General features: G+C 37.8%; 1 protein-coding gene and 1 pseudogene across 1 annotated transcript in view; one reads left to right on the top strand and one right to left on the bottom strand.

The window, feature by feature from the left end:
- The window catches only part of PIGX (phosphatidylinositol glycan anchor biosynthesis class X), a 44372-nt gene that overhangs the window by 14944 nt on the left and 11167 nt on the right, over positions 1-18261 (bottom strand). The window contains exon 4 of the mRNA XM_032342159.1: positions 3112-3253. Coding sequence (XP_032198050.1) covers positions 3112-3253 — 142 coding nt within the window. The remainder of the gene's footprint in view (positions 1-3111; positions 3254-18261) is intronic.
- On the top strand, positions 7572-9101 carry LOC116586616 (annotated as a pseudogene).

Below are 18261 nucleotides of genomic sequence, written 5' to 3'. Positions count from 1 at the left end.
ATTACAGGCCATATTTCTCCCCATCATTGCATCAAAATTTTTATTAGAATCAAGACACTGTGATTTTGATATTGTTGGGTGCTGTATTCCTATAAGAATTCTTGAGCTTTGTTTGTATGCAGTAAACTTACTTATAAACAGTTTGATCTTTTAAAGGTCGTGCTTTTAAGATTTGTCAAACAGAACTGCCATGGGGGCTAAATATTCCCCACTACTGAATAAAAGTTCTTCTGCTTACTCTACTGAATGCCCAATGAATTATGAGGCTTTTCCTAGCATGGTTGCTGAGAACAAACACTACCACTGGCCCTATGTGAGTGTCTGACATTGTAACCTCTAATTTTTTCATAAGGTCTTTTCCCAGAAGCAAGTAGTTTCCTCACAAAAATGCACTAATCAGTACTCGACTATGAACTTGAAGGGAACCTTTTATGGATCTCTGGAGTTGTCTCTGTGCAGCTCTCTCTATACTGCCTTGTCAATTCTGGTGACCTTCGTCTTCCCAGGATTTCATGTTCATTTCCTAAACTCAAGCAGTCCACTAGGCTCTGCTTGGGTTCTTGCTCCCTATGCTAGAGCTTGAAAACTCTTCAGGCAATAAGCTGGGACAGTCATAGAGCTCATCTTATTTATTTTCCATTAATTTCAGACATCACTGTCCTCACTGCTTGGTATTCAACGATCTTTCCCATTATTTCATTTAATTTGTCTATTTCTTGGTTATTTCAAGTGGGAGAGTAAATCTGGTCCCTGTCCTCCAACTTGGTGAGGGCATTAAGTCCTATTATTACATACTTTGATTGAGTAAAATTTATGATTTCAAAAGCACAGCATTTCCATTTTGACCTACAGAATAGCAGTTTCATATGCTTCAATCTAATATTATGCCTTTTTCAAAGAACGTGAGAGGTTTTAATTAAATATATCAAATAGCCCTACCTAAAAATGAAGTGAGATTCATTTGAAGTGCTTTATTCATTATGACTCTGTTTAAGGCCTGTATTTATTTTCAAATTGCTCACAAACCATCACAAACTCCTTACAAAACATTTTATTGCCACCGTAACTCATTTAATTTGAACCCATTGTTCTATGTGCTGCAGTCACAAATTTTATCTCATGGAATAGTTAAGATCTCAATCTAAATACATAAGTATAAATCATTCCCTAAATATAAATTTCCTTCTATCCAGTTATACTCCTCAATACTTCTTGAGACAAAGTTTCTCTACACAAAGGATTGGGCCACAGTCTCAACTCAGCTAGGCAGAAAGAAATAGCATCTCCTATATCAGGAAATCAGCTTCTAATTATCTATGTGTCACAAATGAGACATCTATTTGAAATGAAAAAGTAAATTCACTTAGAGGGCTTATAATTAGGGATTAGAAAATTAGGAAACAGAAAATTAAGATAAAGAAAAGCTTGTCAATTAATCCAGAGTGGCATCCTCTGCCTGCCCAGTTTTCTAGTTACAATTAATCTGCACATACCCCAATCTCATCCCAAGACGGTGGGCATGTGATCTCTTTTTGGGTACTCCTATGCAAAAAAAAAAAAAAAAATTCCATTTTCTTAAAACGTTGTAGGCAATTTTATTAAGTAGGTTTAAATATGATTCCAATCCATGTCACTATAAGCCAAGAACCACATTTAAATCTGAAACCAATTATTTAAAATTTTAAAAGCCTCATTCAGAATTCATGACTCAGTGAAGGAAAGGAATGAGGGAAAAAGCAATGAGGTCTTTCTACATGTGCAAATGTACTGAGACTGCCATATAAGTGAACATGTTTATTTAAACTGTAATATGTGTGCAAAAAAAACAGAACACAGGAAGAAACTTGGTGAATGGGGGTCAAGATAGGTGGACGCTTATCATTGTACACCTTTTTATATCTCCTAAATTTTGAATCATGAGAATACAATCACCTATTCAAAAAAATTTAAATAATTAATTACTTGATAAACAAGTAATTAAAATAGGTGAAGAAATTGGCCTAAACCACAATTATAAACTGTCATCATAAATGACTCCAAGTATATCTATTTTGCCTCTTTTATATTCACATATAGATTATAAACTCAAGAATGAAGATGTTGTTTACCATAATTTCTTAATAGGAATTATCTGAGTTGTTAAAACAGATTTTTGGGTCCAATCTAGACCTACTGAATTAAGCTTTCCCAGGAAGACATAATCTGCACAAAAAGTGGCCCCAAGTGATTCTTACCAAAAGTCAGAGAACCCATTAATTAAGGAATAAAATTCATTTCTGGAAAAAGGAACAACTTTATAATTAGACAGCCCTGGATATACCTCTTGGCTCTTCCATTTACCTGTGTGATCCTAGATAATTTACCTGGCCTCTTTGTGCCTCAGGTTCCTTATCTATAAAATGGAGAAATAATACTGCTAGGGTTGTTATAAAGACTGATCTGGGGGAGGGGGTTATGAAGAGGGTAGTTGGGTTATGGACATTGGGGAGGGTATGTGACATGGTGAGTGCTGTGAAGTGTGTAAAACTGACGATTCACAGACCTATACCCCCAGGGGCAAATACTACATTATACGTTAATAAAAATAATAAAAAACATAAATCACACACACACACACACACACAAATGGATCTACGCATGGGTTTGGGACATAATCTTTATCTATTACTTCCTTAAAAAAAAAAGAGAAGAAGATATCTGACATACAGATATCTAATAAATATCAGCTTCCTTTCCTCCCACATCCAAATTATACAGGTGTTGATGTATAAGTCACTCAAACAATACTGTCAAATGCTGCTGAAGCAGTATTTATAATCATTAACCTTCTAAAATATATAATTTTCTTAGTTATGAAACTAGGAACAAAATTCTAACAAAAACCATTTTGACTAGCTCAGTTCAGTTGACTTATTACTGACAAGCTTGACACATTATCACTCATTTTAAAAATAATACTCCCATACTACCTAAAAAAAAAGTTACTTTATGCACTTTAACAAAATGAATAAAAAGTACAACGTTGTCTTGTCTATTGTTTTTCCTTAATCCAAATGACAGCATTCCTAAAATAATTTCTCTCCAAAAAAAAAAATCCTCTAATAGTTATACCTCTGTTATGTTTCTCTCTCTTAATGAAGCCAACTCATATGGATCCACAAAAAGTCCCGTCGGGATGTACTGTTTAATTAAGAGTCGGCAGGTCTGTAAGTCCTCAATGCTTTCTCCAAATTTCACTTTTATTAAAAGGTCTCTGTAAGAGAAGCATGTTTAAAATATATCTCTTCATTCAGTTGTAAATGAGATAGCATAACATTACATTCAAATTAGTGGACACACTGTATTTCAAACTCAAAATCTATTCTCAAAACATTATAAAGTCAAGTAAGTATTTATTTCATGTCAGAATCACTCAATTATATCTTTCATAAATTTCTGTCAAGAGCCACAGTATAGTATTAGTATGAAAACAGACAACAAACAACAGAAAGAAATAGTCTAAAAATAGACACACACATATTTATATGGCAATAAAGGTGCCAACATGATTTGATGGGGAGAAGAGAGTCTTTTCACCAAATGGTACTGAAACAAATACCTATGTAGAAAAAATGAACCTTGACCTCAGTCTCATACCATATACAAGTATTAATTTGAAACAGATTATAAACCTAAATGTATAATTGTCCCAGCTTTCTTTCTGAAGGCACATTTGGGACCAAATGCAAGGAAGGAAATCCAAAGCACAACATGGTGGTTTTGCTTTAATTATAAAACAGAGACAGAGGTTAAGAGAAACTAAAGTGGCTGGAAGTCAAGGTGCTAAATTCCAGAGAGGAGGGAACTATGCAGAAAGAGTTCTATAAATCTGAGTTGAACTCCCCTTGATTTTTTGTTGAATAGTAAGAAAAGCAAAAGCAAAGTGTAATTCCAAAAGATGGTGCAAAGAATGACCAGGGAACTGAATACGAGAAATTTGAAAATTTCACACAGTTGGGAGAAATTTGCATTCCAATCAACCAAAGTATAGAGATCACAGCCTTTGGTAGAGACACCAATAGGGTAAGGCCTTAGTGGCTAAATTAGCCTTGTAGTAGGTGCCCGGCTAGCTCAGACTCTTAAATTAGCCTTGTAGTAAAGGCCACTTTAACTTTAGACCTATACAAAAAAAGGTTAACATAATCAAGCTGAAAAACAAGTAACTTAACTGCTAACAGAAAAAAATAAGACAAACACACTAAAAAATGCTCGTATCTACAACATTCACAGTGTTGAGTATCCCATCAAAACTCACTAAACATATGGGGTGCCTGGGTGGCTCAGTCAGTTGGGCGTCCAACTCCTGGTTTTGGCTTGGATCATGATCTTGGAGTTGTGAGACTGAGCCCTAAGCTGAGTTCCATGCTCAGCACAGAGTCTGCTTGGAATCTTTTTTCTCTTCCTCAGCACAAGCACACTCTCTTTCTCTCTAAAATAAATATATAGGGCACCTGGGTGGGTCAGTCAGTTAAGCGTCTGCCTTCGGCTCAGGTCATGATCCCAGGGTCCTGGGATTGAGCCCTAAGTCAGGCTACCTGCTTAGTAGGGAGTCTGCTTCTGCCTCTGCCCCTCCCCTTCACTTGTGAAGGGCTCTTTCTGGCTCTCTCTCTAATAAATAAGCTCTTAAAAAATAGATAAATAAAATCATTTTCAAAAAAAAGTCACTGAAGATGCAAAAAAGAAGGGAAATGCGACCAATAACCAAGAAAGAAACTGTTCAATAGAAACAGACATAGAAATGACAGAAGTGACAGAATTAGCAAAGGATGTTAAAAGTCCTCTTAAATATGCCCAACATATTAAAAGTTTAAAGAAAAACACGAACACCATGAGAGAAAGAGATTTTATACCTATATATTTATATAAATATAAACAGACAACAATCAATAGAAAAAAATAGTCTAAAAATAGACATACACATATTTATATATTAATAAAGGAATTATAAATATATGTATATGCTTATAAATTATAAATTTATAAATTCTAAATATAATATAAATTTATATACTTATACATTTATAATTTATTTATAAACATAAAATATAAATTATATATTTATGTATTATTTTATATATATAAGATTTTATATGTGAGATATTTATATATTATATATAATACACATTCTATACACACATAAGCATACATATACAATATACTTATATATTTAATATATAATATTAAGTATTATATATAAAATATTAAAATATTTTAAGACATAATGGCTGAAAATTTTCTGAATTTCATGAAAACTATAAGCCCATAAATCCAAGAAATTCAACAAATCCCAAGCAGGATAAACATAAAGAAAACCACACCAAGGGGCACCTGGATGGCTCAGTGGGTTAAAGCCTCTGCCTTCGGCTCAGGTCATGATCTCAGGGTCCTGAGATCAAGCCCCGCATCGGGCTCTCTGCTCAGCAGGGAGCCTGCTTCCCCCACCCCTGCCTGCCTCTCTGCCTACTTGTGATCTCTGTCCGTGGAATGAACAAAATCTTGAAGGAAGGAGGGAAGGAAGGGAGGGAGGGAGGAAGGAAGGAAGGAAGAAAGGAAGGAAAGAAAGAAAGAAAGAAAGAAAGAAAGAAAGAAAGAAAGAAAGAGAAAACCACACCAAGACATATTATCAACTAGTCACTAGAAAGAAAAAATCTTAAAAGCCATCAGAGGAAAAAGCAGCATTATGGAGAATAACAAGGAACAAACCAGAGGACAACAGGACAAAGTGTTTAAACTATTAAATGAGAAAAGGCTATCAATATAGAATTATATATCCAAAAGGAGAACCCTTCAAAAATAAAGGCAAAAAAAAAAAAAAAGCTAAAACAAATATGAACTAAGAGAATTTGTCACTACAAGAAATTCTTCAGGCAGAAAGAAAATGGTATCACATGGAAATAGAGAAAGACAAGAAAGAAGAGCAAATGATAAGTATTTGATTGAATATAAGAACTTTTTAACTTATTTTTAAATTGCTTTAAAATTTGATTGATAGAAAAATTGGAACTCTGTTCATTTCTTGGTGGAAACGTCAACTGGTATAGCTCTAAGGAAAACAGGATGATGAGTCCACAGAAAATTAACATGGATGATGAACACATTATGTTAAGTGAAGTAAGCCAGTGACAAATACTGTATGATTCTGCTTATACGAGGTATCGAGAAGAGTCAAATTCACAGAAATAGAAAGGGGCTGGTGGAAGAGGAGAATCGGGAGCTATTTAATAGGTAAAGTTCCAATCTTGCAAGATGAAAGAGTTCTGTGGACGGATGGTGGTGATGGTAACACAATAATGTGTATGTCCTAAATGACATTTAAAAATGTCATTACAATTAAAAATGGTTAAGATGGGGGATGCATGATTGGCTCAATCAGTAGAGCATGTAATTCTTTTTTTTTTTTTTTAAGATTTTATTTATTTATTTGACAGACAGAGATCACAAGTAGGCAGAGAGGCAGGCAGAGAGAGAAGGAAGCAGGCTCCCTGCTGAGCAGAGAGCCCAATGTGGGGATTGATCCCAGGACCCTGAGATCATAACCTGAGCTGAAGGCAGAGGTTTTAACCCACTGAGCCACCCAGGTAGAGCATGTAACTCTTGATCTCAGGGTCATGAGTTCAAGCCCCATGCTGAGTGTAAAGCCTACTTAAATTAAAAAAAAAAATTTTTTTTTAAAGATTTTATTTATTTATTTGACAGAGATCACAAGTAGGCAGAGGCAGGCAGAGAGAGAGGAGGAAGCAGGTTCCCTGTTGAGCAGAGAGCCCGATACAGGGCTCAATCCCAGGACCCTGGGATCATGACCTGAGCTGAAGGCAGAGGCTTTAACCCACTGAGCCACCCAGGCGCCCCTTAAAAAAATTTTTTAAGTGATGTAGATTTTATGTGATGGGTGCTCTACCGCAATTAAATAGTAATGAAGAAATGTATGACTATTCAAAACAAAAATAACAGTAGAGGGGATTATTAGTAAAACATAAAGTTGATACATGTATGGCAACAAAAGCATAAAAGGGAGGAGAAAAAAAAGTATTCTAAGATTTACACATTATTCATAGTATGGAATAATATTGGAAGGTAGACTATGATAAGTTAAAATTGCACACTGTAAACCCTGAAGCAACCAATTAAAAAAAGAAGTACCATTAATAAGCCAAAATGGAGATAAAGTGGAATGCTTAAAGAATACTCAATGTATCTAAAATAAGGCAAGAAAAGAGAGAAAAGATTAATGAGGACAAATAGAAAAGCAAACAGGAGTGCCCAGTTGTCTCAGTCGGTTGAGCCGACTCCTGATTTTGGCTCAGGTCATGATCTCCAGGTTGTGGGATCAAGCCCCAAGTCAGGCTCCATGCTGGGTGAGGGGCCTGCTTGAGACCCTCTCTCTCTATCCTTCTACCCCTTCTCCTCCTCTCTCACCCTCTCTAAAAAAGAAAAAGAAAAAAAAAAAAAGAAAAGCAAATAGGAAAAAAGTGGCAAGATGGGTAGATTTAAACTAAACCAACCAAATCAATATTTATATTAAAAGTAAATGGTCTAATCACTCTAATTAGAATGTAGAGATTGACAGACTGGTTAAATAGAAACAATTACATGCTGCGTACAAGATACACATTAATAATAAAAAACAGAGTGGGCACATTAATATAAAAAATGCAAAAAAAATGCAGACTTCACAACAAGGAATACTGACAGGGATAAAAAAGGACATTACACCAAGATAAAAGGATCAATTCATCAAGAAGATATAACCATCCTAAATGTGCTGTATGCACCTAAAAACACTGCTTCAAAATATTCACGTATTTTACTTCACAGCAAAAACTGGGAGAACTTCAAGGATAAATAGATAAATCTGCAATTATAGCCAGAAATTTTAATACCCCTCTCTCAATAACGGACAGACTAAGTACAAATGCAGGAGGGATATAGAAGGCATAAACAACTTTCAATCAAGTTTATCTAATTGATATATATAAATGTTCTACCAAACAAAAGCGCATTACATGGGCCATACATATAACAATATGCTGGGCAATAAAATAAGTCTCCAGAAGTATCAAAAGACTGAAATTATATTGCATATAGTCTCTAACCACATGGAATTAAGTTAGAAACCAAAAGGAGGAGGAGACACAGCCTTCACCAAAGCCACAGCCTGAGGCTCAGTCTCCTCCTTTGGCTATGCCTGGGATCTGCTGCCAGGAAGCTTTGACTTCACGGCTGCTTGTGTTATCTCAGGTTTCTTACCTCCAGAAAAAAAAAAAAAAAGATACCTCACAACCTGAAAATTCATTTAGGAGATTGAAATTAGGGACTTCTTTCAAATCTGGACATGGCTAACTGAGAAGCAACAAGACCCAACAGGCCAAATATTATAAATAAAATACACCAGTTGAAACTAGTACTTCTGGGAGAGTCTGCCGTTGGCTAATGAAGCCTAGTTCTTTGTTTCATGAATTTCAAGACGGTACCATTGTGGCTGCTTTTTAACCCAAGCCGTCTACCATGATAATGTAACAGTGAAGTCTGAAATATGAGATACAGTGGTCAAGAATGACACTACAGCCTAGCACCAATGTACTACAGAGGAGCACAGGAAGCCATAGTTGAATATGAGAGCTCCAATGAGGAGTCCCTTGCAAGAGCAAAACACTGGGTTAAAAAAACCTCAAAGGAAAACAAGTCCTAACACTGTCATAGCTTTACCAGGAAATAAAGCTGACCTAGAATAAAAGGGCTATAGATTCACAGGAAGCACAGCCCTATGAAGATGACAAGTTTATTATTCATGGAGACATGAGCTAAAACCTCAATGTATGTGAATGAAATATTTACAGTTATGGCTAAAAAGCTGCCAAATAATGAACCACAGAATCTAGGAGCAAATTCTGCCCAAGAAGAGTAGCAGAACTTACTGAACCCACACAGCCAACCAGGGGACAGTGTAATTAAACCTCCAATTTGAGCTAGCTGGACTATTCTTCTGCTTCCTAAATGTAAACAGCAGTGAAACTGATGCACCTAACCAGTCCAGTCCAGTCTAACTTCCAAAAAGAGGCTTATGATGGTCGGTTTTTTTTTTAAGATTTTATCTATTAATTTGAGAGACAAAGACAGAGTGGGGGTGAGGGAGACGCAAAAGGACAAAGCCACCCAGGGACCCAGAGTCAAGTTTCTTTCTTTCTTTCTTTCTTTTTTAAAATTTTATTTATATTTGCAACAGAGACATAGTGAGAGAGGGAACACAGGCAGGGGGAGTGGGAGAGGGAGAAGCAGGCCTCCCGCCAAGAATGGAGCCCAATGTGGGGCTTGATCCCAGGACTCTGGGATCATGACCCAAGCCGAAGGCAGCTACCTAACGACTGAGCCACCCAGGTGTCCCAGAGTCAAGTTTCTAATACAGAATTATTTTAAATGTTTCAAACTTAATTTTTAGTAACATGTATGTGTCCCTCTGCCTATTTCAGCAATACAAGAAAATGAGAGCTGTGTGTCTACTTGCTTTACTAAAGGTTAGGGGAAATCACTTCTCATCACCAGAGATCTAACAAATGACTATCTGGACCACCAGTTAACCAGACAGTTCTATGAAAAAGTCTACGAAAAAGACTTTGAACTTACTGATTTAGACTTTGCAAAAAGATTCTTTTTTAAAAAGGAGGTTCTAAACATGCTTATAGTTTGCAACAGTAACTCAGACAAACAGTAATTTCTCCTAGTATCTACCTTTAAAGCATATATTCCACATCAAGAAATTAACAGGGTCAGCTGGCTGGCTCAGTCCACAGAGCATGCAACTCTTGATCTTTTTTTTTTTTTTAAAGATTTTATTTGTTTACTTGACAGAGATCACAAGTAGACAGAGAGGCAGGCAGAGAGAGAGAGAGAGGGAAGCAGGTTCCCTGCTGAGCAGAGAGCTCGATGCGGGACTCAATCCCAGGACCCTGAGATCATGACCTGAGCCGAAGGCAGTAGCTTAACCCACTGAGCCACCCAGGCGCCCTGCAACTCTTGATCTTGAACCCCACGGCAGATGTAGAGAATACTTAGGAACACAATCTTAAGGGACACCTGGGTGGCTCAGTTGATTAAGCAGCTGCCTTGGGGCTCAGGTCATGATCTCAGGGTCCTGGAACTGAGCCCCACATGGGGTTCCCTGTTCAGCAGCCTGCTTCTCTCTTTCCTCTCTGCTTCTCCCTCTCCTCCCCACTTGTGCTCTCTTCCACTCTCTCTCTTAAATAAATAAATAAATAAATAAATAAATAAAATCTTCAAAAAAATAAAAATAAAATATAAAATCATAAAACAAAACAAATTAACCACAAGGAAACTGTCCCAATGGATGTTCTGGGTAGCTCAGTCAGTTAAGCAACTGCCTTTGGCTCAGGTCATAATCCTGGGGTCCTAGAAGCGAGTCCCACATTGGACTCCTTCTTCAGCGGGGAGCCCACTTCTCCTTCGGCCTGCTGCTGCCCCTGCTTGTGCGCTCACACTCGCCCTTTCTGACAAATAAGTAAATAAATAAATAATCTTTTTTAAAAAAGAGAGTCCCATATCTTCAAGCTAAAGAATGAGTATTAGTGGCATCTAAACTATAACTAGTTCTGTTATTTTAAAAATAGTCTTTAAGGTAAGGGTGCCTAGGTGGCTATTAGTTAGGCATCTGCCTTTGACTCAAGTTATGATCCCAGAGTCCTGGGATGGAGTCTCGTGTGGGGCTCCTTGCTCCTCCTGGAGTCTGCTTCTCCCTCTACCTCTCTTAACACTCATTTTTTCAATCTTTCTCTCTCTCTAATAAATAAATAAATAAAATCTTTTTAAGAAATAAATAAAATAAAATAGACTTTAAAAAAATCAAATGTGGGGCGCCCAGGTGGCTCAGTAGGTTAAAGCCTCGGCCTCTGGCTCAGGTCATGATCCCAGGGTCCTGGGATTGAGCCCCACATCAGGTTTCCTGCCCAGCATGGAGCCTGCTTCCTCCTCTCTCTCCTCCTGCCTCCCTGCCTACTTGTGATCTTTGTCTGTCAAATAAACAAATTAAATCTTTTTTAAAAAAATCAAATGTAACCATAGCTAGCTTTAGGAATATGAAACTGTAAAATGCATCTTTGTGGGGGAGGGGCAGAGGAAGAGGGAAAGGTAGAATCTCAAACAGGCCCACACCCAGCATGAGCTTGATGTGGGACTTGATCCCACAACTCTGAGAACATGACTGAGCTGAAATCAAGAGTCTGACCTTTAACAGACTAGGCACCCAGGCACCCCATGATAAATGCATCTTAATGAATAGCAATTCCTGCAAACATGTGAGCTCTGCAATAAAAATGAAGCAAACCAAATGTGACTCTGTTTACTTACTGATTTTGATTTTGTTTAGGGGCTAAAAGGGGGCTTTTGTTTCCTTTGGACACAATAAAGTCAATGCACTAACAATATGTACATTTAAACTTATTTTAAATTCAATCTTCAACTGTATTGTAAGTAGGGTACTACACTGAAGCTTCCATATATGTTTACTACTTTTCTGTAATACTAAGAGTTGTTTAAAAGTTTATGAACTGTACAGTTACTAAAACAGCTAATTATTTCCTCTCTCCTCCTTTGAAAGGAAGGGCTTCAATTATTCCTATATGGCCAGAACCACCATAAACAGGATACCTGTAATCTGTCACAGGAATGTTGCAATATATTGGTAATCTTGCAGCCTTGTTTTCCCAAATTCATTTTATTTTGATCCGTTTGATATACTGCACTAATTGTTTTAGGTATTTCTACTATGTGTCAGAAATGATTTCATCTATTAAAGTGCTGAACAGTTAGCAGAATTTATACATCTACAGCAATTCAGAATTAGTAAGGAAAACAGTTCACCAGTATTTAGTTTGATATTGAGATGCTCAGGGTGGAATAAAATAGTACAAAAAGAAAAAAAAAGGGCAGTAAAAAATTTCTGGAAAATCTCCCAAAACCTTAAAATCAAACAATGTATGTCTAAATAACTAATGTGTCAAAGAAGAAATAAAAAAGGAAATTAAAAATATACTGAACTAGGGGTGCCTGGGTGGCTCAGTGGGTTAAGCCGCTGCCTTCGGCTCAGGTCATGATCTCAGGGTCCTGGGATCAAGTCCCACATCGGGCTCTCTGCTCAGCAGGGAGCCTGCTTCCTCCTCTCTCTCTCTCTGCCTGCCTCTCTGCTTACTTGTGATCTCTCTCTATCAAATAAATAAATAAATATTTAAAAAAAATATACTGAACTAGATGGAAATGAAAATAAATGTCAGAATTTATAGAATAGACCTACAGCCCTGTACAGAAAGAAACTTATTGACATAAATGCAAAGACACTTATATTAGGGGAAAAAGATCTAAAATCAATGACCTAAGCTGCCATCTTAAAAAGCTAAGAAGGAAGAAGAAATTAAAATCAAAGCAAAAAAGAAAGAAATAATAAAGAACAGAAATTAATGAAACAGAAAGTAGACAAATAAACAACAAAACGTCTTCTTTCCAAAGGTCAGTAACATTGATGAATCTCTGTATTGATCATGAAAGAGAAAAAGCACAGACTATCAATACTAGGAATAAAAGAGTTGGGGGGTGTTGGATGGGTGGCTTGGTTAGTTAAGTGACTGACTCTTAATCTCAGTTCCGGTCTTGATCTCAGGATCATGAGTTCAAGTCCTATGTTGGACTCCATGCTGGGTATGGAGCCTACTTAAAAAAAATTTGGGGGGGTTCCTGGGTTCAGTCAGGCATCTGCGTTTGGATCATGTTATGATCTCAGTGTCCTGGGATCGAGCCTTACACCTGGCTCCCTGCTTAGCAAGGAGTCTGCTTCTCCCTCTCCCTCTCTCCAACATCTCCCCCGCTCCGCCACTCATGTGGTCTCTCTCTCTCTCAAGTAAATAAAATCTTTAAAAACAGAAAAATTTTTAAATAAAACAAAAAATTATTTTAAAAAAAGGAATAAAAGGAACATTACTATACAACCTCTACCTATGAAGAGCACAATAAGAGAATATTTGAGTAATTTTATTCCAATTATCCCAATAAATTAAACAACTTAAATAAAATAGCTAAATTCTTAGAAAGAAAAAAATGACCAAAACTGACAAAAGAAAAAATAGAGTATCTGAATAGCTCTGTATCTTCAATTTGTAATTTAAAAAAATTTAAAGTCTTCCATATAAAAAACCTCAGGCCTTTTTATTGTTGAATTCTATTGCATATTTTAAAAAATAATATTGGTGCTACACCATCAGAAAATAGAGAAGGAAGTATTTCCCAATTTTTTTACAAGGCTAGAATTGGCCTGACACCAAAACCCAAGTGAGCCATCACAACAAAAGAGAAGTACAGACCAATATCCCTGATGAACTGAGAAGTAAAAATCCTTAACAAGATACTAACAAATTAAACCCAGTAATATTTCAAAAAGATAATGCATCATGACCAGGTGATAGATTTACTGGAATTATCAACATATGTATTGTACCATACTGACAAAATAAAGTAAAAAAATCATGATTCTCTGAGAATAGATACAGAAAAAGCTTTTGACAAGATTTGGGGCACCTGCCTTCATCTTAGGTCATGAACCCAAAGTCCTGGGATTGAGCCCCACATCAGGTTCCCTGCTGAGCAGGGAGCCTGCTTCCCCTCTCCCTCTGCCTACTACTCTCCCTGCTTATGCTCTCTCTCTCTCTCTCTCTATGACAAATACACAAAATCTTTTAAAAAAAAATTTTTTTTTTTGAGAGAGAGACAGTGAGAGAGAACATGAGTGAGGAGACGGTCAGAGAGAGAAGCAGACTCCCCATGGAGCTGGGAGCCCAATATGGGACTCAATCCCGAGACTCCAGGATCACGACCTGAGCCTAAGGCAGTCGTCCAACCAACTGAGCCACCCAGGCGTCCCTTTAAAAATTTTTAATTAAATAAAACAAAATTGGGCAAGATTTAAGCAGATGCTGCACAAAGGAAGATAAACCAGTCCCCAAAAAGCACATGGAAAGATGCTCAACACCATCATCAGGGAAATAACCCATTAAAACTACAATGAGTTACCACTACACACCCACCAGAATCTCTGAAATTAAAAAGACTGACAATACCAAGTGTTGGTAATGATGTGGCAGGGACAGAATTCTCATACACTGCTTGTAAGAATGTAAAACAGTATAACCACTTTGGAAAACAGTTTGGTGGTTTCTTAAATTCACCATACACCTACTATATATCCGGGAACCCAAGAGAAATGAAAACATGTTCACACAAAGTCTTGTATACAGATGTTCATTATAGTTTTATTTATCTTAGCCCAAAATTAGAAATGGCCCCAATGCCATAAAAATGTGAATGGCTAGGAGGAGGAGTCAAGATGGCGGAGAAGTAGCAGGCTGAGACTGCTTCAGCTAGCCGGAGATCAGCTAGATAGCTTATCTAAAGATTGCAAACACCTGAAAATCCATCGGCAGATCGAAGAGAAGAAGAACAGCAATTCTGGAAACAGAAAAACAACCACTTTCTGAAAGGTAGGACCAGCGGAGAAGTGAATCCAAAGCGACGGGAAGATAGACCCCGGGGGGAGGGGCCGGCTCCCGGCAAGCGGCGGAGCAACGGAGCACAAAATCAGGACTTTTAAAAGTCTGTTCCGCTGAGGGACATCGCTCCAGAGGCTAAACCAGGGCGAAGCCCACGCGGGTTCAGCGTGGCCTCAGGTCCCGCAGGGTCACAGAAGGATCGGGGGTGTCTGAGTGTCGCAGACCTTGCGGGTATTGGAACGGGAAAGCCGGCTACAGAGACAGAGCCGACAGTAAGCTCACAGCTCGGTGTTACCTTGAACTGGTCGCAGGCTCGGTGAGCTCGGAGCGCGGCCGGAGGTCAGGCAGACGGGAGTAACTGGGCGCTGTTTTCTGAGGGCGCACTGAGGAGTGCGGCCCTGGGCTCTCGGCTCCTCTGGGCCGGAGACCAGGAGGCCGCCATTTGTATTCCCGTCCTCCGGAACTCTACGGAAAGCGCTCAGGGAACAAAAGCTCCTGAAAGCAAACCCGAGCGGATTACTCACCCCGGCCCCGGGTAAGGGCGGTGTAATTCCGCCTGGGGCAAAGACACTTGAGAATCACTACAACAGGCCCCTCCCCCAGAAGATCAACAAGAAATCCAGCCGAGACCAAGTTCACCTACCAAGGAGTGCGGTTTCAACACCAAGGAGAGCAGCAGAATTCCAGAAAAGGAGAAAGCCAAGCACGGAACTCATGGCTTTTTCCCTGTGATTTTTTTTTTAGTCTTGCAGTTAATTTAATTTTTTTTCTTTTTCATTTTTTGTTTTTTTTTTTTCTCGCCTTCGGGTAAAATTTTTTTTTTAACTGTTACCTTTTTCTTTTTTAACGATTTGTTACTAGTTTATCTAATATATATATTTTTTCTTTTTTACATTTTTCTTAGGTGTTTTCTTTTTTTTTAATTCTTTTCTTTTCTTTTTTTTTTTTCTTTTTTCTTTTTTTTTTCTTTCTTGCTTTTTGAACCTCTTTTTATCCCCTTTCTCCCGCCTCACGATTTTGGATCTCTTCTAATTTGGTTAAAGCATTTTTTCCTGGGGTTGTTGCCACCCTTTTAGTATTTTACTTGCCCCTTCATATACTCTTATCTGGACAAAATGACAAGACGGAAAAATTCAACACAAAAAAAAGAACAAGAGGCAGTACCGAAGGCTAGGGACCTAATCAATACAGACATTGGTAATATGTCAGATCTAGAGTTCAGAATGACAATTCTCAAGGTTCTAGCCGGGCTCGAAAAAGGCATGGAAGATATTAGAGAAACCCTCTCGAGAGATATAAAAGCCCTTTCTGGAGAAATAAAAGAACTAAACTCTAACCAAGTTGAAATCAAAAAAGCTATTAATGAGGTGCAATCAAAAATGGAGGCTCTCACTGCTAGGATAAATGAGGCAGAAGAAAGAATTAGTGATATAGAAGACCAAATGACAGAGAATAAAGAAGCTGAGCAAAGGAGGGACAAACAGCTACTGGACCACGAGGGGAGAATTCGAGAGATAAGTGACACCATAAGACGAAACAACATTAGAATAATTGGGATTCCAGAAGAAGAAGAAAGAGAGAGGGGAGCAGAAGGTATACTGGAGAGAATTATTGGGGAGAATTTCCCCAATATGGCAAAGGGAACGAGCATCAAAATTCAGGAGGTTCAGAGAACGGCCCTCAAAATCAATAAGAATAGGCCCACACCCCGTCACCTAATAGTAAAATTTACAAGTCTCAGTGACAAAGAGAAAATCCTGAAAGCAGCCCGGGAAAAGAAGTCTGTAACATACAATGGTAAAAATATTAGATTGGCAGCTGACTTATCCACAGAGACCTGGCAGGACAGAAAGAGCTGGCATGATATTTTCAGAGCACTAAACGAGAAAAACATGCAGCCAAGAATACTATATCCAGCTAGGCTATCATTGAAAATTGAAGGAGAGATTAAAAGCTTCCAGGACAAACAAAAACTGAAAGAATTTGCAAATACCAAACCAGCTCTACAGGAAATATTGAAAGGGGTCCTCTAAGCAAAGAGAGAGCCTACAAGTGGTAGATCAGAAAGGAACAGAGACCATATACAGTAACAATCACCTTACAGGCAATACAATGGCACTAAATCCATATCTCTCAATAGTTACCCTGAATGTTAATGGGCTAAATGCCCCTGTCAAAAGACACAGGGTATCAGAATGGATAAAAAAACAAAACCCATCTATATGTTGCCTCCAAGAAACTCATTTTAAGCCCGAAGACACCTCCAGATTTAAAGTGAGGGGGTGGAAAAGAATTTACCATGCTAATGGACATCAGAAGAAAGCAGGAGTGGCAATCCTTATATCAGATCAATTAGATTTTAAGCCAAAGACTATAATAAGAGATGAGGAAGGACACTATATCATACTCAAAGGGTCTGTCCAACAAGAAGATCTAACAATTTTAAATATCTATGCCCCCAACGTGGGAGCAGCCAACTATATAAACCAATTAATAACAAAATCAAAGAAACACATCAACAATAATACAATAATAGTAGGGGACTTTAACACTCCCCTCACTGAACTGGACAGATCATCCAAGCAAAAGATCAGCAAGGAAATAAAGGCCTTAAACGACACACTGGACCAGATGGACATCACAGATATATTCAGAATATTTCATCCCAAAGCAACAGAATACACATTCTTCTCTAGTGCACATGGAACATTCTCCAGAATAGATCACATCCTCGGTCCTAAATCAGGACTCAACCGGTATCAAAAGATTGGGATCATTCCCTGCATATTTTCAGACCACAATGCTCTAAAGCTAGAACTCAACCACAAAAGGAAGTTTGGAAAGAACCCAAATACATGGAGACTAAACAGCATCCTTCTAAAGAATGAATGGGTCAACCGGGAAATTAAAGAAGAATTGAAAAAAATCATGGAAACAAATGATAATGAAAATACAACGGTTCAAAATCTGTGGGACACAACAAAGGCAGTCCTGAGAGGAAAATATATAGCGGTACAAGCCTTTCTCAAGAAACAAGAAAGGTCTCAGGTACACAACCTAACCCTACACCTAAAGGAGCTGGAGAAAGAACAAGAAAGAAACCCTAAGCCCAGCAGGAGAAGAGAAATCATAAAGATCAGAGCAGAAATCAATGAAATAGAAACCAAAAAAACAATAGAACAAATCAACGAAACTAGGAGCTGGTTCTTTGAAAGAATTAATAAAATTGATAAACCCCTGGCCCGACTTATCAAAAAGAAAAGAGAAAGGACCCAAATAAATAAAATCATGAATGAAAGAGGAGAGATCACAACTAACACCAAAGAAATACAAACTATTATAAGAACATACTATGAGCAACTCTACGCCAATAAATTTGACAATCTGGAAGAAATGGATGCATTCCTAGAAACATATAAACTACCACAACTGAACCAGGAAGAAATAGAAAGCCTGAACAGACCCATAACCAGTAAGGAGATTGAAACAGTCATTAAAAATCTCCAAACAAACAAAAGCCCAGGGCCAGACGGCTTCCCGGGGGAATTCTACCAAACATTTAAAGAAGAACTAATTCCTATTCTCCTGAAACTGTTCCAAAAAATAGAAATGGAAGGAAAACTTCCAAACTCATTTTATGAGGCCAGCATCACCTTGATCCCAAAACCAGACAAGGATC

The sequence above is a fragment of the Mustela erminea genome, chromosome 1 (assembly GCF_009829155.1).
Source record: "Mustela erminea isolate mMusErm1 chromosome 1, mMusErm1.Pri, whole genome shotgun sequence".
Classification (NCBI taxonomy): Eukaryota; Metazoa; Chordata; class Mammalia; order Carnivora; family Mustelidae; genus Mustela; species Mustela erminea.
This window is presented reverse-complemented; position numbering and strand designations above follow the sequence as displayed.